Raw genomic sequence first — 27,701 nt, 5'->3', positions numbered from 1 at the left:
GAAGTCTGATGTGCATGACTTAACCCAGATGGAGCAGCAACATCTCATCTCCGCACGCTTCGGTCCACACAGTCCTCACACCAGGACACCCTTCACTACAACAGCCCCAGCGTGAAGGATGGAGGGCAGCCCAGGCCTGGAGGAGAGGCACACTTTTAACAGATCAGACACAGTGTGATGTTCACTGTCACTGGGAAGGATAGATAGATAGATAGATAGATAGATAGATAGATAGATAGATAGATAGATAGATAGATAGATAGATAGATAGATAGATAGATAGATAGATAGATAGATAGATAGATAGATAGATAGATAGATAGATAGATAGATAGATAGATAGATAGATAGATAGATAGATAGATATCGAGAGAGAGAGAGAGAGATAGTTTGTTTGTTGACTGTAAACCATTCTTGAAATGACAACAATCTCCTGTCTTGATGCATAACAGTTAATCGTCCATTGAAAGCTGCTGTCATTCATCAGGTCTTAGTTACAGCGGCTCATTCTCACAGTTATTTCTGTCTAACTTCTTCACATAATCGGTGACGCATAATGCACACTTGCGTACACTCGCGTTAGACCCCGTTCATTACGGCTGTAATAATAGCAGCGCGAGTGTCAGCTCCTGCGGCGCGGCCCTCGGCGTCAGAAGCAACCTGTCAGACACCAATTAATTATGCTTTAATTAGAGCAGTCTCTGCCTTTAACTCATATGCAGCCATCTGTCCAAGACCTACACAAGATAAAGGCACGTCTTTATCTCTTTTTCTGCAGATCACACACGTGCAAGTTGCAAGCTCTTTACATCAAGTAGCCAGTCACCCATTCATACGCTCATTCATACACCAGTGTACGCAGACATTGGAAGCAAGGTGGGTGAAGTGTCTTGCCCAAGGAGACAATAATAATGTAAATATTGTAATGTGGTCTACTTTGCTCATACACTTTATGCTATAAAGCTGTATTCTAACATGGCATGGGAAACGTACAAACCTAAATGATGTCATCCTAAAAACAGTATGACAAACGAAGTAAAAACACATCTTTTTTCACACGTTCATGGCGTTGGTAGATGATGGTGTATTAGACAGCGAGCGAACATTTTGTCTTAGCTGTTGTAAAAACGTCATGTGCAAATGGCAAAAAAGAAAAACTGGCAAGAACAAATTGTATTGGCTAGACAAGTGGGCCAGAGCCTCTCCAAAACTGCAACTCGTGGGATTTGCAGTCTTGTGTTTGGGATACTCAAGTGCAAATAGCAGCACATTTAATAATCAGGAGTTCATCATCATATTCCTGCCTGGTATTTAACATTTTACATTGATTATACATATTCTAAAGGTTAAAGATAAACATAAAGTGTGTATAAAGGTCTGCTTCACTCATGGCACTATTACACTGGCAAACGAAAGCAAAAGAAAAAAAAAGTCACCACCTGGATTTAACAAACTGTTCTGATCTGGGGTGGCTGCAGTTGGTCAGGTCTTGGTTCAGCAGCACTATGAGCCCAACCAATGAGATTAGTTGACGACCTGAACATCCTGAATGACCAGGTTATTCCGCACGGGCGTATTCCAAGATGACGATGCCAGGATTCATCGGGCTCACCTTGTGAAAGAGCGGGAGTATGAGCCATCATTTTCACACATGGATTGACCAACACAGAGTCGAGAATCATTGGGATGTCCTGGAGAAGCCTTTGCACAGTGGTCACACTCGCCCATCATCTATGCAATATACAACCTTTCAGATCACGACTTCCACAACACTGAGGTGAATGACTGGGAATCCCCTGTAAAAACAGTCAAAAATGTATATTCCGGTTTAACAATAGTATTATTTCAGCAGCTGTTTTGTTGTTTTTTGGTGTAATTTACTTATTATAGATACTGTATTCTGTTTTTATAGTTTTAATAGTCTTGAAGATCATTTTGGAAGCTTTATCTTTAGCCTGTTAGGCAGCATGTTTATTTACCAACACTGAGCAGGTCTCCATTACAGTGGGTTTTATACTTCCTGTCTGGGCCTGGCTCTTGGCTCGACTCCAGTGTTTCTGCCTGGGCATGTGGTCTCCATGGCAGCCCATTGGCTCACACAGAAAACACTGCACAGTAAATGAATGAACCTTTTTAATCCAAAAGGAATTTCTCTCCACCTTCAACAGTCGCACCGTGTTTCAGAGAACAGAACACCACACAGGCCTGCACGGTTATAAGGCTGACAAAGCGGCACAAGGCTACGACCCAATTGAGGGGGAGCTTTTAGGGAGAAAATGTGAATAATACGATAAAAGAGCATGACATACTTTACTTGCACTGCAAATCAGAAGATCTAAGTAGGAAATTTGAAGGGAAATGTGTCATATAGCAGCAGTGGCAGGCTCAACTTGCAATCAGGCAGGTTTTGAGGATGAAGCTCTTGTTTGGTGTAGATTATTTTGTCCATTATGTTCTAAAATTAAGATGTTGAAATAAAATCTGAAATGTGGACAGAAATAGGTTGGTTTTCTATGTTCCCTGAGCGAAAGAATAAAAAGTACCAATATTTATTATACTTAGACCTCAATTGTTTAACTTCCATAGACACCACGCTGACTGCTTGCATCATAATCTCTGAGATGGAGAGAATGAGGGTGTGATGTGTTTTTGGTTCTGGGAGATGGATGAAAATAGCTGCTGGCCATAGTTCATGAGAAAATGTCGCCATCGTGTGGTTCTCTTGGAGAAAGCATGCTCTGAGTTGCCAGATTAAAAATATCTTGATGTGGTCCAGTTTTATAAGCTACAAATAAGCAAAGCTTAAATGTTTATTGTAGCAGTACATTACTTTTGATAATGTTCAAGGTTGAGTGATAGGTTTATATCAAATACATCAATATTTTAGAGCAAAACACAGGCTATTTTCATTATAGACGCTTCTGTGAACATTTATTCATGTTGGTTTATTTTTGGCTGACTTCAGCCAATTTTGCTTTGGGGAAATAGAATGAGCCACGGCCGCTACACCACATCTGCCCCAGTTGCTAAGGTAATCTGGACCTAATCCATCCCAGATCAAAATTCCCGAAGGACAGCGTTACAGTGTAAACAAGGAGCATTCAGGAGGTTGTGCAGACTGGAAACATTTCGCAGCTCTTGTGATGCTAACGTGCAGCGCTGCGCCGCGTGAGGAGCCAGAGCGCACGCGTGGAGACGGCAGAGAGAATATCTTGCGCAGACTGTACTGTACATGGCCATTGATGCTGCTAGATGGATGTACTAGCCCCCTGCTGTAAATAAGAATGGCGAGGCCAGCGGGTGTACGATGCAGCGCTTGACATCGGTGCGTTTCATGGGATTATTTGCACGAGCATCCTTTTGCCGTTTTCATCGGAATCTGTCAGCTTGACAGCCAGCTCCTGATGGCTCTCATTTGACACACGACAGGGAGGAATAAGCAGACGAGGCGGCTTCTTCTGATAAACACTCGGGAAAAACAGGTCATTATGACCTTAGTATCCGCCGTGAAAAGGAAACCATGGGATGGCGTTTACGCAGCAGCTCTCTGCTTGCACCTTCTGCTTTGGGTTTCGTGTGCCGTGTCCGAGGAGGAGCATCATCATTACTTCAACGTTGAGGTAAGATGAATGGCCTTCCTTGGTTATCACAAATGACCGTGCGCTCCACCGCCACAAATCATCCTGCCTCAGCAACACACGGCTGTACGCGGCTATAGGCTACAGCCACACACTGACAGCCCCCTATCCCATTACCTTAAGACAATGCCGAAGATGGTGTGTCAGCACAGGAGACGCACACGAGAAAATATGGCAAATTCTCATCGGTCGGATGCAATGAAACACAGAGATGCTCATTTAAGGTTATTACACAGCGGTCCGTAAGCAGAGCTGATCCTGTGTGCAGCCCACACCATTACACCAGAACTGATGCTGGATGTTGACCGTGTCCAAATGTGTCAATTATTACATTGCAATAGCTTCAGCTCGTCACCAGGCAATGGTAGACAAGCAACCTGTACACTGTTGTTCCAAAATAACCCACTATTATTACCCATATGTATCAATGAAAGGAGATGTAACGCTGCCTAGGAATATGTAGCCCACCATATGTGCATATTTTAATCTTTGCATTACTGAAGGTTTTCCATTGTAAATAATAGGGAAATAGGCATTCAAAAATAGCCTAACAGAAGCTATAGGTGGCTCCTTTGTGAGCATTATTGGTAACATTAAAAGGGTTTATTATATATAAACTACTAATCGTAATTTCATAGTATCTCAAGTATGGAATAAAAGAGTTAGCAATAAGTATGTCCATTTAAATTCAAGTTGCATAATGTAGTTGCTTAGTGTCTTATTTATTGATGAAACTGCTCTCTGGAGGAATGAAATGCTGATGCCACCACAAACAAACACACCATTATTCAATTTTATGCCTCGATGCAATGGGCAAGATATCTCAGCTTGGACAAACAACGACCAGGAAATACGGCCCCAGGAGCGAGGGAAATGTGTACAAACAAAAGAGAGCGGTGCATACAGGAGAGCCGGACTGGGCAGACTTAGCCACAGACAGCACCGGGAGGCGGGGAGCAGAGGATTGTGGGTAAGTCATAACCCTGGGAGGCAGTGACAGTGACCCCTGGATACAACACAGCAGCAGCAGATTTGTCTAGCCAATGAGGAGTGAGTGAGTAAGGTCAGCCATAGAGGTGATGGATGCATGCACTGTAGGATGGAGGATGAGGGCAAAGTAATCATAAGGTTGTCATATTGTGTTGAGGTGTCGGCTGGAGAATTATAGTCTCTTTACGAGTCACAGGTAATTTGACGTGTGCTGTAAAACACGAGACAAAATGTTCGAAATGATGTAGCAGGTTGTCAAAGAAAAAAGACCCAAGCCCGGGCATTGCCAATTTGCAAACACTCAAATAGAACGGCTATAACTTTGAGCAGGGAGGAGTCTATATTACCATTATTATTTCAAAATCTCAACCCACTGAACCAAGCTTTATACCAAGACCACAAAGACCGTAATAAAGCACTGCATAAATCCCAACTCAACTAAAAAACACAGTAAACGTTCATGAACTGATTTACTAAGCCAGGTGCTAAGTAACATTTGAAACTGTGCATATTAATAGTGATATTAGCACTTGTTATTCGTCTTACAGTGTCAGGACCTTAGTCTCTTGGTTTCTCCTGGTTTCAGTTCCTGGTTCAACATGCAAACTCAATACATCTATGAAGAAATAGTCCAAGAGTTGAACCAGGGAATATAATGCCGCTATAAAGCAAGAGTTTTAGCCACTCAGCCTCAGCATCAGCATCAGTATCTACATTCCTCCACCTTTTACATGAGTGTTTTACTGACCCCCATGACTTTACTGCAGAGGGAATTAAGTGGGTGTCAAATAAAAGGGAGGCCTATGGATTTATGGATAGACTTAAATTTATAGTTAACCTTTAGGCCCTTGCTGTATGTAATCTTCAATACAGCTCCGAAGATGACACAGCGTTCTGAAAACATTCCTACAGTATTTTCCTGGAGTTGTCACGCGTCTAAAAATTGCAGTTACGTGGCAGTTATGCAGCAATTAAAGTATGTCACGTGACGTTACTGCCTGCTGTCAGCGAAAACCATCTATTGCAATCAAAGTGACTACAGCATATAATGTGAATTGTAGAACACCGATTATGTTTGTCTCTCTCTGACAGGAATGGCTACAGAGGTATGGATACCTTTCCCACTCACAGCCGGGATTGTCCATGCTCCTCTCGGCACAGTCCATGCACTCAGCTATAGCCTCAATGCAGCGGGTCTATGGCCTCAATGTCACCGGCGACCTGGATGACAGAACCAAGGAGTAAGTATTCACACGAGACCTTTAATAATAGTCTCATTGTGTCATCTGTACTTACTGTATATGTTTTTATATCTTAGGAACCAGGTCTGAGAATTAGCAGTTAGCTGTATGGCCGATGAACATAGCATTGGTTACTGTTACAATGCTTTTTGTTCTATCCCAATTAAATAAATGTATATACTAATGTGCCCTGCCTGATTATGTGAGAGTAAAGGCACTGACGTCTAAATGCGAAACAGTCTGTAATGTGTCAACAAGTGGGTCACAAATGGAGATTGTTTTATAACTATTAATTAGACAAACCTTCAAGATAGTTATACATCTTTTGTGTAAATCTATTTTTTGCTCATGAATTGATTGACATGAATTGTCACATTGACATGTGAACCATACTTCATAACAAGGGCGCCGTGTCGCAGCGGTTAGAGCTCATGCCTCACAGCAAGAAAGTCCTGGGTTCAATCCCCAGGCGGGGCATTTCAGTGTTGCATGTTTTCCCCGTGTCTGCGGAGGCTTCCTCTACCACTCGAAACATGTACATTACGTCAGAATGAATGAGTGTGTTTGAGAGTGCGAGTGTGGGACAACGGATGTAAAATTAGCCCATTTCTACAATCTGGCATGGTGTGTTTACATGCATGTCCCATGTGTGTTCATTAACATGCACTGTCCCAACCAAATAAATACATGAATAAATATTCATTTCCAATATATTGTTATGGCACAAACAAGAAAACCAACTTTTAGTTTTCTCACATCATGTAGCCCTAAAGTGCACTCAGTAGTTTGCACAAGTTCTGCTGTAGAATAATTCACACGCTCTCGGCAGCACATTGTGGCTGCAGCATGTCCCCAGAGGCTGCATTTGTAAAGTTGCTGATTGTTTCCATCCTGCAGCTGGATGCAGAAGCCGAGGTGTGGCGTCCCGGACAAAGGTACGTCTCGGTCGCGGAGGCGCAGGTACGCGCTGACGGGACAGAAGTGGCAGCGTACACACATCACCTACAGGTGAGTTGGAATGGCAGCATGGTTCATTCCCATCTTCTGATTCCAGGAAAAATGTTCTCAGTTCTTGTGTTTGTCAGGTTCTTTTAGTCCTCTGGATTTCACATGTTGTCATAGAGACACACCAATATAGGCGCCATTGCACTTTGAGACACACAAGCGCTAACACATGCAAGTCTCAGAGTATAAATAATTAACTGCCTTCAATTTGCTATTTATTTTTTCCATTTCTACAAGACAAAGCATTACTCAAGCAAGACATCTTTTCCTCTGATATGTAAAATTGTTTGAAAATCCTTCAGCACAAATTGGCCGTAATCTCAACAGAAAAAAAATCCCCCGCTCATCTTATCACGGCTGATTAAGCTGGTTTTTAATGGGTTCTGAGGAGGGCTGATAAACGGGCTCTGGCACAACCGCACAACTGACAGGTTACAGCAGTAATGGACGATAACACTGTCAATTTATTCAAATCCTTTTCCTCCAGAATTTGAATTGATGAGCCACCTCTCTTAATGGAATGTCAATCAGTGCAGAGCAGTGCTGCTGACTGCACTGTATTCACGGACGAGAGAGAAGATTTCACTTTTCTCTGTGCCTGCCAGCGCCTGATAACGACTGCTGTGTTAAAAGTTCAACAAAGGCTGTCAGGCCTGAAATAGTTGTGTCAAGTACAACTATTTCACAGTTCTCTCATTTTGTTTTTGTTAATTACTTTTTTCTAGTTAAGCCAAATCCATGAAAATTTTAAAAGAACAAACCACACTCACGCTTTCACAGAATCGGTTTGAACAACATGTAAACATGCGGGTCCTTAGAACATGGGATCGTGTTGACAAAACCACGCAAATCTCTGAGATTCCTGGTGCGTTCCATGATAATAAACCAATTAAATGGAGGTTTTAAAATACTGCAGAGCCACATAAATATACAGCCATATAAAAGCATCTGGGCACAGAAGTGACCTAGTAATTAAAGCAGTTGTTCCGTGGCTATTGTTTTTAGCTTTGTTAGTCAATGCACAAGGTTTTGTTTTCCAACTAAAACGATTACCCGGATTCCTTGAGTAATGTCCAGTTTATAGCATTCAATCCCACACTTTTAATACAGACCAAAAACGTCTGAAAAAGGCACACTGATTTAGTAGAAGTATTTTGTAAAACGTAGTTATGCAGAACGGCAGTGAGGCAAAGGGCCCCTCACAACAATACATGGACTTTTCAATTAACTATTGGCCATTAACTTTATGAACTGTCAATGCATTTTCCCCTCATGAACTACAGACCACTAACTATCTGCACTATCTGCAGTGTCTTGCCTGTTGGATTGCACCTTGTTCCTCAACCTTTAACTTTTCAATGATATTTTGGTCTTTAGTGTTCATCTGACCCATTAAGCATAAACTTTCCTGCTTCACACATAAAATGTGTCTGTTACTCGAATATAGTTTCCCAGACAAGATAAAATGTGCCGTGATTAGCTGATTTTGATTGTTGATACGCTCACAGAGGCTCACATCCACTTACCTAGTGCTTTCTTGCCATAGTTGACAACTATTTTAGTAATCGATTAATTGTTTTCTTGTGAAAATCGATAATTGAGCAAAAATTACATCATTTTTCTTTTTTCTTTGTTTTTCAAGTTAGTGTCTGTAGTGTTTTATACATTGAAAATTTCAGAAACATATGTCTGTTTCTCGGACCATCAGAAAACAGAATTGGTACTAAGAGCCTCCAAAAACACTCACTTTAAGTTAATTTTATCAGCATGTCGTCAAGCTGCGCCAAATAACAAAATAAATAACATTTTCATACACCATTCACAGCCTAATTGTAAAAATATTCAATAGATGAATAGATTACCAAATTAATCGTTCGACCCTTGTCCTCATTCACAGCTCCCGTTTTCCTAGCAGTTCTTTCTTTTCTCAAAATGTTGTGTGATAGTAGCAGACCTCCCAGTGGCCACAATGAGAGAACTGTAGTTGTGCTAAATACTTCCTTCAGAGTGGTTATGCTGTATCTTTAAAACTTCCTCCTGTTTTTGTCTCACCCCCAGTATAAAAAATGTCACGCCAAAGGTGGGAGCCCGTGAGACCCACGATGCCATCAGACGGGCCTTTGACGTGTGGCAGGGTGTGACGCCTCTGCGCTTCGAGGCCGTCCCGTACAGCGCCCTGGAGACGGGCCGCAGGGACGTCGACATCACCATCATCTTCGCCTCAGGTTTCCACGGCGACAGCTCCCCCTTCGACGGAGAGGGGGGCTTCCTGGCGCACGCGTACTTTCCCGGGCCGGGCATCGGCGGGGACACGCACTTCGACTCGGACGAACCCTGGACCCTCGGGAATCCCAACCATGACGGTGAGTGAAAGCGCGTGGATATAGGAGTGAGGAATATAAATAACGGCTCTCAGGTTTTGTGTAACTTTGGGTACTGACCAGAATGAGATGGCGGCATCATCTATGAAATACAATATTATTCTGTTGCTGTTGGTTCGTAAGACTCTATGAGCTGCTGTGACAACACAATTCACCAAGTAGGTCAATAAACTTTGTCTAAAGCTCAGTCAGTGTTTTGCATTGGCTTGAGACAGGCTTAGTCCTAATTCAGTCTTTGTTTTTGTCTTGTTTTGCCTGATTTCGGAAAATATGGTTGTGTGATTTTGATCAGATTTGCAATTTACGTTTTCATATCAAGATGCATTTTATTTGAAGAGGTCTACACTATATTGGTTTTTATAGGCAACATAAGAGAACCCCATAGAGCCAGGATATTGTTTTTTGCTATAAAGTGACAGTCTGTAAGTTCAAATATTTCACAAATTGAATAGATTGTGTATAATTGACCGTCTGGGTCTGAAATGTAAAGGGACTAGATGCAAGTTTGCCATTTTATACTCACTACTGCCACCTCAGGTTATACGTGTAACTGCACCTTCTATATTTAGCTTGTGCATGACGGCACTTCGAAGTAACACGTTTTAGAGTAACAGTGCAGGATTTTAGAGGCAGTTGTGGTGAACAGTTCTGGGCTCATTCTACACCTTAGGACATCGTTGGAACATGTAGGGGGAGGAAAATACATAATTTGAACATTTTTAAACTCTTTAGTCCCTTTAAGGTAACAAAAGTAATATTATTTTTTATCTTTTTTTTCTAAAGTCCCCCTTTGCCGATTTCAGCAACTAATCAGAAACCGAGGGATACCACTTTGACCAATGAGACGAGCTTTTCCTGTGAACCGGCCTGTCAGGTCCAATCAAGAGAGAGGAGGGAGGAGCTTGACTGTTTACTTTTGAAAATTCTGTTCCTGTGCTCCTCATTTTGCTAACAACGGAGGGCTTTTTAGTTAAAGAGGGGAGGAATTTGATTGTTTTCTTTCAAATTTTACTTACAGACTATCACTTTATTCCAACGTTTGCCCAGGAAAGTAATTGATGAGTAAAATTAATTAAAATACATTGTGATTTGACAATGTAATAGATTTGAATAATCTGTACTTTGTATGAACAAGAACCGTGACTGCAAGCTGACTTTGTGTGTTGGAAATTTGGATGTTATTTGTTGTTGGGATTTAGATTGAAAAAAGAAAGACTTAAAATAAACGAAGAGAAAATGATTATCGCTGCGCCTTTCTACCCCCCTCGTTGGGGTAGAAAGGCGCATTTGTACGAACCATCTTCTGGGTTTACGCACACAGCGGGCAGCGGCGCCTCCTTTGGCTGTATGTAAGAACCGTGAGGTCGGCGCAGTGGTCAGCAGCAGAGAGAGTGGACCAGAGATAAGAGATTCTCCAGCTCAAACAAAGAATGCACATGTCTTTGATCAGGCTGTGCTGTTCAGACGCATCACCCCATCTGTCAGGATCCAAATGTTTTTCCCACATAATAAGCTCTCGAGATGGCAGGATAGAGAGCCCGGCTATTTTAAGACATTAGTTGCTGGCACATTATGGCTATTCTGTCCCTTGATTTGATGTGGCACAGAGTTATAATTTAAGAAAATGGTCTCCTCAAGAGTTCCTGCTATGGCTGTTTTCATTTTGTTACATAAGAGCAACGTATTGTACAGAGTTGTCAATTAGTGTCATAGAAAGTAACAGGAGGTGATTTCTATATTTGTTCCTGTAAAAGGCCATCATTAAATTGGTTTCAGTCTACAATTATAGCCTAAATGTTTTTGATTTAAAGCATGGTCGTATGGGGGCAATTTTGTCAGGAAATGTCGCTTTAATTTGGTGAAACAGAAATGTGTTTGATGTCAACACAATGAATAAGTGAACATATTTTGCATCACGACCGCTACCCTGTTTATATTAGATCTTTTGCTAATGCATGTGTTGCGTGTCAAGTGCTCGTAGATGCTTTTCCCACTTGCACATCCACACGCCGCAGCACGAGCAGAGTTTAATTATCCTCCCAACGTGTCGCCGGCCTGTCAGTGCAGCAGCGGTAATGCCCAGGTGCTGTTTGCTCATCTCCCTGTCCCCCAAAATAGTGGAGAGACTAGAGTTATTTTGTTTGCTTTTGAACAAAAAAACGAACACAGTCATAATCCTCACTTCACTTTGATTCTCCTGTGGATGATAATTCACTGCCACGTGCACAGGTGCTGCTCTTCTGACAAGCAACCTCAGATGTCCATAACACAAATATTGTTGTTGTTATTTTGAAGCTTTAAATCATCACCACAGCAGGATGGAGTAAAAAAAGACAACAACAAAAGACTTATCCTCTTAACCCCCCGCCTTAACCAAGTGCATTTGCCCAAATCTAAAAGCTTCTCGACTGGAGCTTACAGCCTGTAGGCCAGAGTTTCGCCTCATTTGAAAGCTAAGACCCACAAAGTGATCTAAGATTTCTCCTCACGTTGTTGTCACTGTTTTGTCGTATTTTTGGCATTTTCTTGTCACGTCTTTGTATTTATTTGTTGGGTTTTTTGTCACTTTTCTTTGTAATTTTTTTGTCTCATTTTTATCACTTCTTTGCTGTTTTTTGTCACTTTTTTGTCACGTTTTTGTCACTTCTTTGCCGTTTTTTGTCACTTTTATGTCACGTTTTCGTCACTTTTCTCACTACAAGTTGCGGCGTGAAGCAAATACAGACTTTTTGAACGCGGTCAGCAGAGGATCTATCTTTTAAGGCAGCTTTAAGGAAACTGAACTCTTTTAATGTAAACAAAAGGATTATCTGCAACTTTTACTGCTGTTTCATTGAGAGCCTATTAACTTTTTCATTTGTTTGCTGGTTCAAGGGTTCGTCTGTGAAAGATCAAAACAAACTCCAAAACATTGTCAAAATCTGCTCTAAAGTCATTGGAGTTAAATAAAGAGAGCGAGAGTGTCTATGGGAGGAGCAGGGGCTAAAGGCTAAATGTATCTTGGGTCAGCCTCTCCATGATCTGTCCTCTGAGTTTTCGCCCATGCCTTCTGGACTTTTTCGGAAAACAAATCGTTTCTACAACTCTTTTGTCCCCTCTGTCACTGAACTGTTGAATTCTGAAGGGAGTGTGTTTAACAAGTGACAATGACCTTTTTGAATGTGTCCTTTTTATTATCTACTATTGTCTGTACTGACGTGACACACAGTGAGTGTTGTGATGTGTTTGTGCAATATCTGTCTGAGTTTGCAGCAAATTAATTGCCCTTGAGGGATCAATAAAGTTCTCTGAATCTGAACTTTTTTGCTGCATTTTTGTCCGTTTTTTTGTCAGTTTTTCATTGCGTTTTTATCGTTTTTAGCAAGACGCAAACTGGAGGAAATGTGCTCGGCTTTAGTGAAGAGGTTAATTTACTGGCTGCAGACTGTTCCTCGAGGTGGTTTGCACTGCAGCCATTGCCCCATTGTTCTTCAAAGATGGACTGTCCCTGGCAAGGCAAGGCACATTTATTTATGGCCACACTTGGTGCAAAAAGCAATTCAACGTGCCCTGCCAAAAATACTAATTATAATAATCTGTTTATCTAAGCCTGTGGTATTTGGAAGGTCGGGTATTTAATGAGGTGAAACTTGGTGTAAAAAGTTTGAGAAGCAACGCTATACAGAATCTGAATCCGTGTGTATAGTTCATTTTGTGTCTTACAATATGAAGCAGGAAGAAAGGACAGCTTGTACAAAATATTTGAGATGACTGAACTAGTGCAGCCTCTGGTGAAGTGCTTTTATTTTATGCACTCCAACTTTTGAGTCATGGGTTTAGTAAATTCCTCTCCTTACTGACTGGTGAGTGAAGCTGTAGGGTAATGTCTTGTCAAGAGCACTTGCACTGTCTACTTTAATGGCCTTTCACAGCAGTGTAATTTTAAAAGTTGCATGTCGACATACGCGCTAATGGTACCTCTGACTGGTCTCGCAGAGCATCCCCTGGGTGCATTTGGGCTGTTTGCGGTACAGGTAATGGGAAGGGGCGAGGGGTAACCTTTTAGCTGCTGGCGGAGGGTCAGTGGCTGGTGCTGGCAGGTGCGGCTATTGTGTTTTAAAGGGCAGCAATCTCCTGGGGCCTACTCCGGTCAAAAACGGGAGGTACGTTGAGCTGCAGTGCTTCCGAAGTCAGGGTGACACGGAGGGCTAAGAGGAGACGATTTTCCTCTTTGTGTGATGTGAGTCGGAAACAGGATGTGGCTTCTTTTTTTGATGACTTGTTCTAGTGCCGAGGTGCCTTTAAATGCACTGTACTCCGTGTTTTTGGAGAATGTTGCCTCGAGCAGAAACGTGTGAGTGAGTCTGCGTGCCCCGTGAGATGAGCCTGCACCAGCGCTGCTCTGATCTCTCGGCTCAGCATTGCAATTATAGTAACATACAGAACTGGAATTGCTGTGTTTCAAAAGAAAGCGTTCATATAGGGCTTCAGTGTGTACATGACATGAGGGTAGGATTTTTTCTTTTAGGCCATCTTTGTGGTGGTTACCCTCTGATCAACCGCATGCAGTGGGGTTTTATCTGATTTCAAACTTTAAATTATGACTATTCTATTTCAATTTTTTTTTTTTTTTTTAAATAATAGACCTGTCCTCACATGAGCTTGGGCCTCTTCAGGTGCTACACTGGGTCATCCGTAATCTTAGATTTTCATTTTATTTCAATATAATTTCTTAATGCTTTTTGTAATGCGTTAAAGTCGGGTGTTTTAACAATGTACTTTAATCAAATTCCGGTGTATTTTAGAGCCTTTATACACCTGGTTTAGTCCTGGTTTGATCTTGATTCAGGCCTGGTGGTTCCTGGAAGGTAAAACATTTATGCAATGTGAACATTTTGGAGGTAATTTATCAAGACTGGTGCTTCATGGGGAGTACAAGTTGAAAAATAAAATGTACTTATTTGTGGCTTTGTTGTACCTGATTTAACATTTGAAATTGAATGCTTTGTAAATGCCCTTCGGATAGAATATGTAATTTCTAGAATTAAGTAACTTGTTTACTTAGCAAATCCTTTCCATAGTCTTCTGGGGGTAATACAAGTGTTGATGGGATGATTGGGGGGTCTTTCATCTCCCTCTGGTGTCTCTGGCCCGAAAACCACACTTGCAGCTTTCCTGCACCGGGTCAGAGCCACCAATACACACTAATGGAATAACATAGAAGAAGCTAACAGGCAAAGCTAAGTGCAGGCTAGCACCACTTAAACAGTATTTACAGCCAAGTTTGAGTGAAAAAAATGATCTCCATTGTGTAATTGGATGTACAGTATCCCTCTCTCCCTTTGTCTTTTCTGTCAGCGTAGTATTCACTCTCACGGACAATTAATGTGTAAAAAACGTAACATGCTACGACACCTGCAGTGGCGCTAATTGTTTTTATTCTCATCAATAAAATATGATACTTTTACGCTTTTTTTTTTTTCTTGCTTTAAAAAACAACTGGTGGAGCTAAATAGAGAAATACTTGTGTTGTTTTGAAATGACTAAAAACATCAATACATTTTCTTACATGTTCTCCCTCTGTGTCTCCCTGTAGGTAACGACCTGTTCTTGGTTGCCGTTCACGAGCTGGGCCACGCCCTCGGCCTGGAGCACTCCAACGACCCCACCGCCATCATGGCCCCCTTCTACCAGTACATGGACACGGAGAACTTCAAACTACCTCACGACGACCTGCAGGGCATACAGAAGATATACGGTAAGTTTGTACTCGGGCCATTTGGGAAAACACCGAAATGCTTGTACTCTTCCAAACTCAAGGGTTCAGCAGGTTTTAGACATGGAGGCTGTTTTTTTTTTGCTGTTTCCAGAAGACAGACTGTTTCCATAATTAATGTGATTGAACAGTTTGTCTATTTCAAGATAAAGCACAAATAAATTACGAATAATAGGGATGACAAAGGCATTGAGAAGGCACTGAAATCAATACCCAAGACTTCAGCTCCAGTGAGGCCAGATGGCTGCAGCATAATTACAGTGCAAAATATATTATTAAAAGTGTTTCCAATGATTTATGCGTTTGTGTGAGTGGGTTAGATTCAGCAGTCTACTGGTGTATTAACAAATGACACTAACAATGGGCGCTATAGTGAAATAAATAAATAAATACCCAAGAAAATCAGTTATATTCCTCAAATTGATCTATTTTTTTTGTATTTGATTACTTTTTTATTATAAAATGCAGAAACATGGCTTTTACTAACAGAGTCCATGAGATAGACCCATAAAGAAAGATTGCTCATTCATAACTATAAAGCCCTTATGATGAACAGTTCATGTGTTGCCATGGTGATTGAGGGTCTTTGCAGATATGCCTTTAACAGACTTAATCATCTGTATCTCAGGTCCACCGGACAGAGCACCACAGCCCACGCGGCCGCCCCCCACTGTCCCGCCGCCTCGTTTCCAGCCGCCGTCCGACCCCCGGAAACACGACCGCCACTCGTCCCGACCGCACAGACCCCCACAGGGCGCCAAACCCTCCAACCCCAACTCCAAACCCAACATCTGCGACGGGGGCTTCAACACGCTGGCCATCCTGCGCCAGGAGCTCTTTGTGTTCAAGGTAAAGCCCAAGTCACTACACCGAGTGAACCGTCACTGTAGCACTGAAGGGGAAGTATTTAAGCTCTCCAGTTTGGCTTTACCCAAAAGTAAAAGCTTCTTGAGGAAGAAAAAATGAGACGAAAACGAGGATGAAAATGCAACAAAAAGTGACAAACATGCAACAAAAAAAGACAAAAAAGCAACCAAAGAATCACAATAAAGTGACAAAACGTTAACAAAATTGTGACGAAATTGTGATGAAAAAGTGACAAAAAAGTGACATAAAAGTGACAAAAAAGTGACAAAAATGTGATGAAAAAGTGACAAAAAATGACAAAAATGTGATAAAAAAGTGACAAAAAAGTGACATAAAAGTGACAAAAAAGTGACAAAAATGTGATGAAAAAGTGACAAAAAATGACAAAAATGTGATGAAAAAGTGACAAAAATGTGATGAAAATGTGATGAAAAAGTGACAAAAAAGTGACAAAAATGTGATGAAAATGTGATGAAAAAGTGATAAAAATGTGATAAAAAGTGACAAAAATGTGACAAAAATGGAATGAAAAAGTGAATAAAGTGACAAAAAATGACAAAAATGTGATGAAAAAGTGACAAAAAATGACAAAAATGTGATGAAAAAGTAACAAAAATGTGATGAAAATGTGACAAAAAAATGACAAAAAAATGACAAAAATGTGATGAAAAAGTGACAAAAAATTGACAAAAATGGAATGAAAAAGTGAAATAAAGTGACAAAAAATGACAAAAAAGTGACAAAAAAGTGACAAAAATGTGATGAAAGTGAAATTTGTGATCATACCGCCTTTGCGATGCCCAATCCCGTCAGACCTTGGAAGCTCAGCAGGGAAGGGCCTGGTCGGTACTTGGATGGGAGACCGTTTAGTAACACCAGGAAGCCTAGCGAATGTAGTGAGTGAGTGAGTGGTTGGTGGTGGTCGGAGGGGCCGATGGCGCAGACTGGTTGCCTCGCTTCCGTCAGTCTACCCCAGGGCAGCTGTGGCTACAATAGTAGCTTACCACCACCGGGTATGGAGTGAACGAATAATGCAATGTAAAGCGTCTTTGAGTGTCCAGAAAAGCGCTATATAAAAATATTATTAGTGACAAAAAATGACAAAAATGTGATGAAAAAGTGACAAAAATGTGACAAAAATGTGATGAAAAAGTGACAAAAATGGGATGATAAAGTGACAAAAATGTGACAAAAATGGAATGAAAAAGTGAAATAAAGTGACAAAAAATGACAAAAATGTGATGAAAAAGTGAAATAAAGTGACAAAAAATGACAAAAAAGTGACATAAAAATGACAAAAAAGTGACAAAAATGTGATGAAAAAGTGAAATAAAGTGACAAAAAATGACAAAAATGTGATGAAAAAGTGACAAAAATGTGATGAAAATGTGATGAAAAAGTGATAAAAATTTGACAAATGTAACAAAAATGAAACAAAAACCCCACACAACTGCAACAGAAAAGTGACAAAAATGCAGCAAAAGAGCGACAAAAATATGACAAAAGAACAGAAGAAAAGTGACAAAAATGTGACAAAAACGCAAGATTTGGGGAAAGCTGAACTGGAGAAAATGAACTTGGTCAAGGCAGGGCTTAAGAGGTCAAAATATAGATATTAGATTAGATTTATTCAGAGTCAATAATAAACAAAGACTATCAATAATAGTTAATATAACTCAGATTTGTATATTTGTTGCAAAAAAATATTTATTTGCTTAATCCTTTAATGAAAACAAGGGTGGAACTTTCTTACACATATTTACAGGAAGATTTACAGGAAGAGTGTGCGGACCACAACATTAATATTGCATGTCTTCATCTGTTTTCGGCCGAGATTATGTAATTTCACAGCAGTTTCTTACTCACAAGATATACATTTCAAACTAAAATTATATTAATAGCAAGCTGCATTTTTATACGTTAACAACCTTTTTTTTTTCTTGTCATGTTTGCTTTTGTAGGACCAGTGGTTCTGGAGGGTACGGGACAACTCGGTGGTGCCTGGATACCCCATGCAGATAAACTACTTCTGGAAAGGCCTGCCTCCGAAAATCGATGCGGTCTACGAAAACAGTGAAGGGAAATTTGTCTTCTTCAAAGGTACATTTTGTTTACAGAGTTGAAGAACTGCACTGTTTACTTATTCATAGGAGCCCGTTCAGTGTTTGTAAACAATATTACTATGTCGCCACTAAGCAGATAATTAGAAGATCTCGATGGAGAAAATGGCATCAGTCATGAAATATGAATGAGGCTTTGGCTACTTGAAATAAATGAACTACATGTATACAATGTGTTTGCTTATGTTTAGTTGTTCTAGTGCATGCAGAAATTTGCATATATAGGCTACTGCATGCTATGTGTGCTATTTTGGATATCAGAACTTACAGAACTCCATTTTCTATTTATTTGACAAATTTAAACCAGTAAATCAAAAACAGTTAATTTCAGCTGAGTAATCCAAAGCCAAAATTAAGAAAACTCTTTACAGGGATGGTCTTTAATTAGATTTTTGAATGAGTTTTGCCAGTAGGGGAAAAAAAAAATAGAAAATGAAAAAGTGGAAATGTGTGTTATGGCTCTGGGCAAAATGTAGCTTTTTCGGGCATCCCTAGCTTTTTCGGGTTATCCCTAAACATGCACCATGAATTTGCCATAATAGATTGAACTATAAGAAAAAATCATAGGGTAATTTCCATGTTTAAGTGGACATACTGTATCATGCATACTTGACCTTCTTGAGGTTTAAACATAGACATATTATTAATAGACCGTCATTACTCACTCCTCCCCACTTGACAAAAAAACTACATGAAAGGGGGAAATCATGGCGGATTTACAGACTCCTCCTCCCCAGCCCTAGAGGCCATAGCCGCAACTGCAGGTACTGTAGCAAGTTGCAATTTTTTAACTCATTAATTGTCCGTGAGAGTAAATACTACGCTGACAGAAAAGGCGAAGGGAGAGAGGGATTTTGTACATCCAATTACACAATGGAAAAACATTTTTTCACTAAAACCTGGCTGTAAATACAGTTTAAGTGGCGCTAGCTCGCAGTTAGCTTTGCCCGTTAGCCTGTTAGCTGCTTCTTCCGCTTCCAGCGTTTTCACAGGAGCAATATCTAGCTGTATAAAGTAAAAATATGGAGTTACTGCAGCAATGGCGGCCAATGTTGGTTTTCATGTTTTAATGTTGTTCCCTCGTCAAAGGCAGACCTGGAGTAGTATTCACAACATTCACGCAGTTTAGAGACGAAGCTGTTTCTTCTTCTATGGCTTCTGCGCCTCGTTCTGTACTTCCTGATTACACTCGCGTCATTGTTCAAACCCAAAATCCCACATGATCGATTTTGAGCCGTTCTGTGCTGGAAGGGTGTTTATCACGCACTGCTGTAGCTGCTCACACGCCATACATCATACATCCAACCTTTAAGTCATTTTTTTAGGAAAATGATTCATATAGCTGCCAAAAGGAGGAGCCCCAGTCTTTCACCAGCTCTTTCGCCTGCATTTCATTGTTACTATTTATTTAAAGAGACATATTTACAAATAATAAAATATCAATAAGATTTTAAGTCTATTTTTAAGCTCCATATGCATGACATGTCTACTTTAAGTCAGTAAGAAAATATGAAAAATAATCATTGGGGGCCCCCTAGTGGATATGGGTTCCTTTGCATGTGCCTAGTCCATGAAAATATTTAGTAATTGTCCCCCTTACCCCACTAATTATTACATTCCTATGCTTTATTTAGATCGCAAATGTAATCATTGTCACTATATATAATACATCACTATATAATACAATCTCCGGAAGAAGTAGGAGCACAATTAAAACACCGAATAGAAGTCGGGAGCCCCCAGTTTCTCTCATGGTCAGTATAGGGTCATAGTCTATTTATAGCTAGAAGCAGCCCTGTTTTTTCCTATAGCCTATAGAAATATGGGCGCAGGTCCAGCCCTGCCCCTCTCTGTCCATCAGGCAGATTAACACGACATCTGTCACCCAGTAGGATCAGCGTGTCTTCATTTATTTATTCACCAGCGCTGGACTTCTACTGTGTGTGTCTCTGCGCACAGTTTATGAGTGCTACAGCCACTTACTGCAGTTCTCCTCTTAAGGCCTCAGGCATTTGAATCAAACTGAATCCTTATCAACAAAAGCTACAATAATATAATTGGTCCCACTGGAGACAGTTTGAAAACACTGTCTAAACGTAGGTTGCTGCAGATGAAACGGCATAAATTGTAAATGCAATCTACATATAAAGTGTTCTCATACGGTAGATAAAGGTTGTGGTTTGGAACTTGACTGGTCCCAAGGAGAATTTTGCATGTTCTGATGTTGTTGTTTTTTGCAAGTATGCAGGATTTAGTCTTGGTTGAAGCACTGGTTTTGTAGTTAGGAAAAGGTTTAATGTCGTGCAAAAAAGGCTCAGACAATGTTGTAATTATTCATAGTTTCTGTTGTGTTGTTAAGCTTTGTGTCACTAATGAGTCAGGCCAATTTGAATACATCAAAAATACACTTTAAATTCTAATACTTACAGTAGTTGTGCTTAGAGAATAAAATATAGAAAGAACAAGATGTAACCTTATGTGAAAGCTGTTATATTGATAAAGAAAGCTCAATTTTAGGTCACATTTAAGCTAATTCTGTGACACTCGTTAACTCGTGTGTGTCTATTTTAGGAAACCGTTTCTGGGTCTTTAAGGACACGACTCTGCAGCCTTCATATCCTCAGGACATCTCACTGTTCGGGAGTGGCATGCCCGCCCAGAACATCGAGACAGCTGTCTGGTGGGAGGACGTGGCCAAAACCTACTTCTTCAAAGGAGACAGGTGAGATGGATGGGGTCTGACACGGGGACACCGCGGAAATAAAGTGGTGCAGGCGAAGGATTTTCATATGGGGTCGAGTCAAAGGAAAGATGTTTCACATTTTGGTCACTTCTGATTATGGTTCATGAGGATACAATAAAGGAAGTTTACCTTCAATTGGCTTATTGTCTGTAACATGCATTTATATACAGTAATGTTTAGATAAGTGTCTACTACAAATACTGTAGTAACCAGTTCATTACCTACAAAGCATGCCACAACAATGATATGAAATACTATCCCATTGTTTTCTTGCTTAAGCTGTTTTTTATATTTATTAGCTTAAAACAATTATTGTGAGTTTGATCTTACACATTACTCACACATTTTCAAAGTCATATTTATTAAAACAAAAGGACTAAGTAAATCATGAAATCATATTTAAATTTACATTCAAACCTGTTACTTTGTGCCCATTTGATTGAAGTCCATGGCAACTTTGTATTTCCGAAGAAAAAGTTTGACACGATCTTGTCAAACACATCTTTAAATGTGTGCATGACAATGATATATCACACCGATATGATGTGTAAGTTCTGTACCCTGTGTTTTTCGTCAGATGTCATAAAGAATTTCAGATCAGTGCCTCTTCCGTTTTGGCAGGAGGCACATCTTGGCTGTTCTCAAAGCTGTCACATGTTAATTCAAAAACACTCACAGCATCTTCAGCAGCTGACAACTGCTACTTTCTGGACGCGAACCAAAACAACCCAAATGTTACAGCAACCTTTAGTCGCCTATTATGATGAAGTTGTTGATTTCAAAACAAGATGACGTTGATGGTGACATCTAATTTAGTGCCTGTTTGCTTCCCGTGTCGTATAGTCTGAGTTTGTTCTTGGTCCCAGTGTGACTCACATGTTTGTCCAGCCGTCATTATAAATCATATCCTCAGAGGTCATGAGACCCTCTGGAGCTGACAAAATGCTTTGTCATGATACTGTCATCTCTCAACCTGCTGCTGCAAATCATCTCCAACAGGACACTCTGTCACATAACATAAAGTGTGTCTAAGTGACGGCAGCGAATCCATGTAACCAGCAGACAACGCTGTGATAATCCTTGAAGCTTAATAGATTTTATAAGGGTCATGTGGAATACGTCATTACACAGGCACACTCAGGAGTCCCGGGGCGAGTCAAACAGCTGGGCAACAAGGTGCCATGAGTGATTGATAATAAGAGCTTGATTAGATCTGAATGTTGTGTATATTGTGTTTAATAAGAACTAGAATAAGTCCTGACAGTACATGTGCGTAAGCGCTGCTTCACCACATCGTAACCAGTTAAAATATATGTACCCAATATGGGGTCGTCACACCTTTGTCACACTGTGTACACTTCACACTCTTGATTCTGCTTATAGCGATACAGCCCAATACAGTTTGCATAACAAAAAACTGTAGCAGAAGAGAATAAGCATTCTCAACAAGTTACCTCCCTAATTTATCTGTCATACCTTGTTTTAATGTTTTCTTTGTTGCCCTTTGTGCACCCATTTTGTGTTAAATGTTGAATGTTGTGGTGTTGACGTGACAGGCGGTGGGAATTATCTTCCCATAAGGGACAATAAAGAATCTAATCTAATCTAAAGCAAAACAGTGAAACGCTGATTATCACTGAATGCTTAAGAGGAGCACGATTACGACTTGAAATGAGTTTGCACATACTCTACAAACTTTTATAACGCATTAGCACCATTTCACTGAGCAGGGAGTTACTGAGGCTGTCTAAGCGGCCTTAAGAAGTACAGATTTTAAGAAAGATAAATACATTGATAATATTGTGTGTTTTTCTATTCTGATAACAACTGTGTGTTCTAGATACTGGAGGTACAATGAGGAAATGAGAACAATGGACCCTGGCTACCCCAAACCCATCACCATCTGGAAGGGCATCCCGGACTCTCCACAGGGGGCTTTTGTGGACAAGGCCAATGGTATGCAGCAGTGACAACCTATAACTATTGATCATGGTGTGGCTTGGACCATTACTGAGGCTTACCCGGCTTATTGTCTTGTCTATGTTTTCTAATTAAGAAACACAGTATGTCCAGTGTTTCAGCTCCAATTCTGATGGACATTTTACAGGGTAAATTGCCATTGCAAATGAATGATAATGGCAGCTCTGTCTATAAATGCCAGTCTTTTTTCCCCCTTGTGATTAACTGGTGATTAGTGGGTGTTCCTAGACTCACGCAATCAAGCTATTAAAAACTGTATACATTTGCATGCTCTTTAGAAAGTGATTTACAGATTACACTCCACTACTTTGTATGCAAAAACACTAACACATCCTCGACCACTTCATCAAGCTTTGTCCATGTTGTTTATTGATTTTCTTCCGGTTTACTGATTGTTATTTTTACTGAGGATGTTGCAAACTTAACTATAATCAGTGATTTAATAAGACCTCAAAAATAAACCACAGCTCAAACTAAAAAAAAAAAAGTTTTTTCTCTACAGTATTATTCACTTCTACACTTCTACAAACTCCATACCAACTATTTCTGTTTGACAAGTTCCTTACCTGAGACTGCAATTTTGATTGATCGCAATTGATTATGAAGCTTATTTCTAAGCCAGGGGACATAACATGAAAATGTATAGAAAATAAATTATTGTAACGCAATAGTTCTGCAAAATAACGCAATGGTATTGTGAAAGTACGCAATAGTTTTGCAGAAAGAGATTACACTTGTTCTGAGTCAGTATTAGTTTATTATCATCCACACTGTATTACACCACCAGGGGACATCAAGTGGAAATATATTATTGCTTTGTGATAAAAACGCATTAGTATGGCGAAATAACAATTGCGTTATTTAAAGAGAAATTAAGTATTTCCTCCTATATGTTCCAGCCATGTCCTAATGTGTAGAATGAGCTCAGACCTGTTCACCACAACTGCCTCTAAAATCCTGCACTGTCACTCAAAAAGGTGTTAATTCAGGTCCGAAGTGCCGTCATGCACGAGCTTGATATAGAAGCTGCAGTTACGCATAATGACCAACTCTCATCTAGTCCCTTTAAAGTACATATGACACATTAGACACAACTTTTGCCCAGTTTTTTTTTAGTTTGGCCAGTTTTGTGATGTTTATAGCTTCACTTCCTGATTGGACACTGACAGGAAGTGACATAGAAGAAGGTAAACAATTTCAAACTGTTGCCGTGCAACCAAGTCAATGGGAAATGAGTGAGTCAAACTGCTCTGGAATGTTACCTTCTTCTATGTCACTTCCTGTTAGCAACTTAAAAATTCAAATAAAAAATAACTTTTCTGCCCAACATTTCTTCCTTAACATTGCTGCTTCACTGAAATAAAATGATAATTGACTCTGTGCATAACTTCAAATCATAACAACGCTGCCCAAGAGGTGACTTCCTGTTTCAATCCAGCACACCAAAACAAAAGCACACAGCTCGTCTCATTCATTAGTTCAGCAGGTACTTGCAACATTACAAGAATATAATTAAATACACACATTAAGTGTTTTGTCCGTTAATATGTAGGCAGAAAGAAAGTTGAACAAATGAACTCCTGAACTAATGAATAAGATGGTGCTTTTATTTTGGCGTGCTGGATTGAAACAGGAAGTTACCTCTTGGGCGGCGTTGTTATGATTTTTACTGATTATGCACAGAGTCAATTATGCAACTGATGGACTTGCAACTGCTGTTATCCATCTTAATAAGTCATATTTTCAAAAGCATTAAAACCTGTCATATACACAAAAAGATCACATTATTTCTCAAAAGTGTTGTTTTTTCGCAGTGGTTATTGCTTTTTAACGCATAGCATTGCAAAAAAATAACGCAAGAATTAATTTTCTTATCATGTGTCCAGTGGGCTCCGTACGATTTCAATGAGTATAAATCTAATTCTAATATCTAATTGTCGTCCTCCAGGCTTCACCTACTTTTACAAAGGAAAGGAGTACTGGAAGTTCAACAACCTTCTTCTCCGAGTGGAGCCTGGATATCCTCGCTCCATACTGAGGGACTTCATGGGCTGCGACGGTCTCCCGGCGGATCCTGACTGGGACTGGAACCCCCCGGTGGCCGAAGAGCGCCACTACGACAACGGAGACGCGGACGTGGTGATCAAACTGGACAGCACGGGGGGCACGGAGAAGGCTGTGGCCATAGCGATCCCCTGCGTCCTGGCGCTTTGCATGATGGTCCTCCTCTACACTGTCTTTCAGTTCAGGAGGAAGAGCACGCAGCGCCACATACTGTACTGCAAGCGCTCCATGCAGGAGTGGGTCTGAAGGACTAAAAACATGGGGACGGTTGTAAAATGCTGATAAAAAAGGCGAGTCATTGCTCTAAGCCTTGGTAATGACAGTAGCCCGTAAGAGTCCAAACTCATATAATGTAAGGAGCAGCAGAACTCAAGTGAAGACAGCGATGGAGCCTTGTCTCCTGTGTCCAACTTATAAATATGTATCTGCTTTGACTTGTCTCTATATTTCAAACTAGACTCCAAAAAGAGACATGTTGTAAGTGGGACTTTTCTCTGTCCTCGTCTCTGCACGCCGCTCAACAAAGTCACTGGCATCGACGCAAGTGGACAATTTAGACATAGGGAATTACATTCATTTTCTTTGATTAAACCGCCCCGCGCTTGATTTGGGTCCATGTACAAGATTATTCATCGTGTGGAGATCTAAAACACAAACCAAAAGGACTATTCTTCCAAAGAGGATTAACGCTCAACATTTTATTTTCTGTGAATTTTCTTGAATGTTGGCTTGAAGGTTGTGGCGTCAAGGTTTCCTTTGCCATTGCTATTCATATCTTCCCATCTGCTGTGTAATTAGCGAGAAAGGAAACAGTTTTTTAGCACAAGCATTAAACTGATGACTGTTGTGGCAAAGTATCTCCGAACAGGGGCCAAAAACCTCTTTGCAATATATGAGACTGCCTTAATCACAGGCCGCTTCCTGAGGGCCCTGTGGGTGTGGCACCATTAAGATTTCACCATCTCGCTCAGACTTTGCTGTTTACTTTTACGACATAAGCACATCCATACTGACCATCTGTGTAATAGATATCACTTCAATTTTTTTCTAATAGGTCTGGAATCTGCAGTGTGTATCGTACATTATAGATGAACAGTTTTAACAATTATCAAAATGAAGCCAACCAGTGTTTGGGTCCTACATTACCGTTTGCTGCTATTAACATGTTTAATTTGAAAAAAAAATGTTTATAGAAGTCTATTATTGATTTGATTTGGCCACAGATGTGAAACCATTATGAAGATACACCAATCGTGCTGCGATCGTATTGACTTCAATAGACGTTGCTAACATAAGCAAATAGGCTGCTATTCAGGCAGGTTGCAGAAAAAACATATTTGTATCACAGCAATAATAATGTTTTTCATAAAGTTAAAGCTGTGATTTTGCGACACTTATAGAGCCATGTCCGAGGTCAAGCAAAATTTTGGACGTTTAAAAATCAGTCCCCAGCCAAACCAATTCAAATAAGAAATAATGAGTATTTTTCCTCAAGTTTCTTTGGCTGTAACTTGATGGTGATGATCTACTATGACATTGAACAGTACTTTGTTCTTTATACAAACTCCAATGTCAAACAGATTATGGTGTTTAATTTGAATTGTTTATAAGACTAGACAACAAGAAGAGACATTACTTTACACATAGCTATATCACACAAACATTTCAACACAATTCTACTATTTACTGAATCAGAACTATCTAATATGCAAAACTATTTCTTACTAAGACAATTAATACTTACTCAGAAAGGGAACTGTGCTACAAAATCTGGCTAAACCTATATACTCTACTTCTACTAGTATTACTAATACTTCTAATACAACAATCACTAACATCAAAATTAACAGAAAAATAAATATCTGAATGAGAAATTATAATGTTAACACGAAACATCACTTTATTATAACGAGAGCACTATTTACACCAGATGCAGATCAAACATACATGAATCTTTGGCGGAAATAGATATCTGGTTTTATAATGGCCTTTTGTAGCTGAAAAGTGTATTTGATTTCTGTTTATGGAAATTAAGTTTGTAAATATTGGTGCTTTTTCTTTTTATTATTATTTACTTAAAATATTTGGTTGCATCACTGGATTATTTTTTTTTTATTGTCATGGAACAATCTTGATTATTTATGCATTTGTAGTATCAGTACATAGAATTATTTATATTTTAAGCCCTATTTCCTTTTGACATTGAAGTTAGCCAGTCCTTAACATATCATGAAAACTCTGGTATATCTTAGTGTGGCCAGCCATATATAATTATGCAGTAAAGAGGTGACCATTTCTACTTGTAATTATTGTCCAAGTAATTGTATGGGCCAGTTCATATGCCATGCTTCCGAATTCACTGCACGTAGATCCATTTGAACGTGTTTCATTTTTCAATGGTTTTTCCGTCACATGACTTTTTGGGTCATGGACTAAATTTTGACTTGGAGAAAACAGCCATGTTTAAAACTGTTTCTTTTTTCTTTTTACTACATCACTTGAAACACAGATCCATAATAAAACTCTAAGTATAGGGGTGTCCAAAGTGTGGCCTGAGAGCCAAATGCGGCCCTCAAATCCATTCTTGGTGGTCCTCAGGCTTCTTGTTGAATTGACATCACGAGAGATGGTACTTTTTAAGTTTTATATTTCTACACAACTATACCTCAAAAACTGACATTTTACTGTGGAAAAGAGCTGCTTTTAAAGCAGTGCTAAGTAACTTGCTAACCTTAATTAATCCTTTCCGTAGTCCCTCTGGGGGTAATACAAGTGTTAATGGGATGATTGGGGAGCCTTTCATCTCCCCCTGGTGTCTTTCGCCAGAAAACCACAATTGCAACTTCGCTGCCTCCGGGTCGGAGTTACTAATACACACTAATGGAATCACGAAGAAGAAGCTAACAGGCTAACGGGC

The 27,701-nt window shown here is 40.0% G+C and overlaps 1 protein-coding gene across 1 annotated transcript; it reads left to right on the top strand.

The window, feature by feature from the left end:
• The first annotated feature begins 3,113 nt into the window (after positions 1–3,113).
• On the top strand, positions 3,114–26,041 carry mmp16b (matrix metallopeptidase 16b (membrane-inserted)). The gene is made up of 10 exons (XM_079569759.1): positions 3,114–3,620; positions 5,721–5,869; positions 6,767–6,877; positions 8,933–9,237; positions 14,831–14,992; positions 15,639–15,859; positions 17,839–17,977; positions 20,569–20,719; positions 22,581–22,696; positions 24,669–26,041. Exons 1-10 carry the CDS (start codon positions 3,489–3,491, stop codon positions 25,028–25,030), a joined length of 1,848 nt encoding a protein of 615 aa, XP_079425885.1. The 5' UTR covers positions 3,114–3,488; the 3' UTR covers positions 25,031–26,041.
• Positions 26,042–27,701: the final 1,660 nt, after the last annotated feature.

The sequence above is a fragment of the Gobius niger genome, assembly GCF_951799975.1.
Source record: "Gobius niger genome assembly, chromosome: 13".
Classification (NCBI taxonomy): Eukaryota; Metazoa; Chordata; class Actinopteri; order Gobiiformes; family Gobiidae; genus Gobius; species Gobius niger.
Note: the sequence above shows the minus strand (reverse complement) of the source record. Positions and strands in the feature narration are given on the sequence as shown.

Bases quoted from the DNA above. Each gene is read 5' to 3' on its own strand.
- mmp16b (XM_079569759.1), top strand. From the start codon at position 3,489: ATGACCTTAGTATCCGCCGTGAAAAGGAAACCATGGGATGGCGTTTAC. The intron at 9,238-14,830 runs GTGAGTGAAAGC...GTCTCCCTGTAG, and splicing joins CGGGAATCCCAACCATGACG to GTAACGACCTGTTCTTGGTT. The intron at 22,697-24,668 runs GTATGCAGCAGT...GTCGTCCTCCAG, and splicing joins TTTTGTGGACAAGGCCAATG to GCTTCACCTACTTTTACAAA.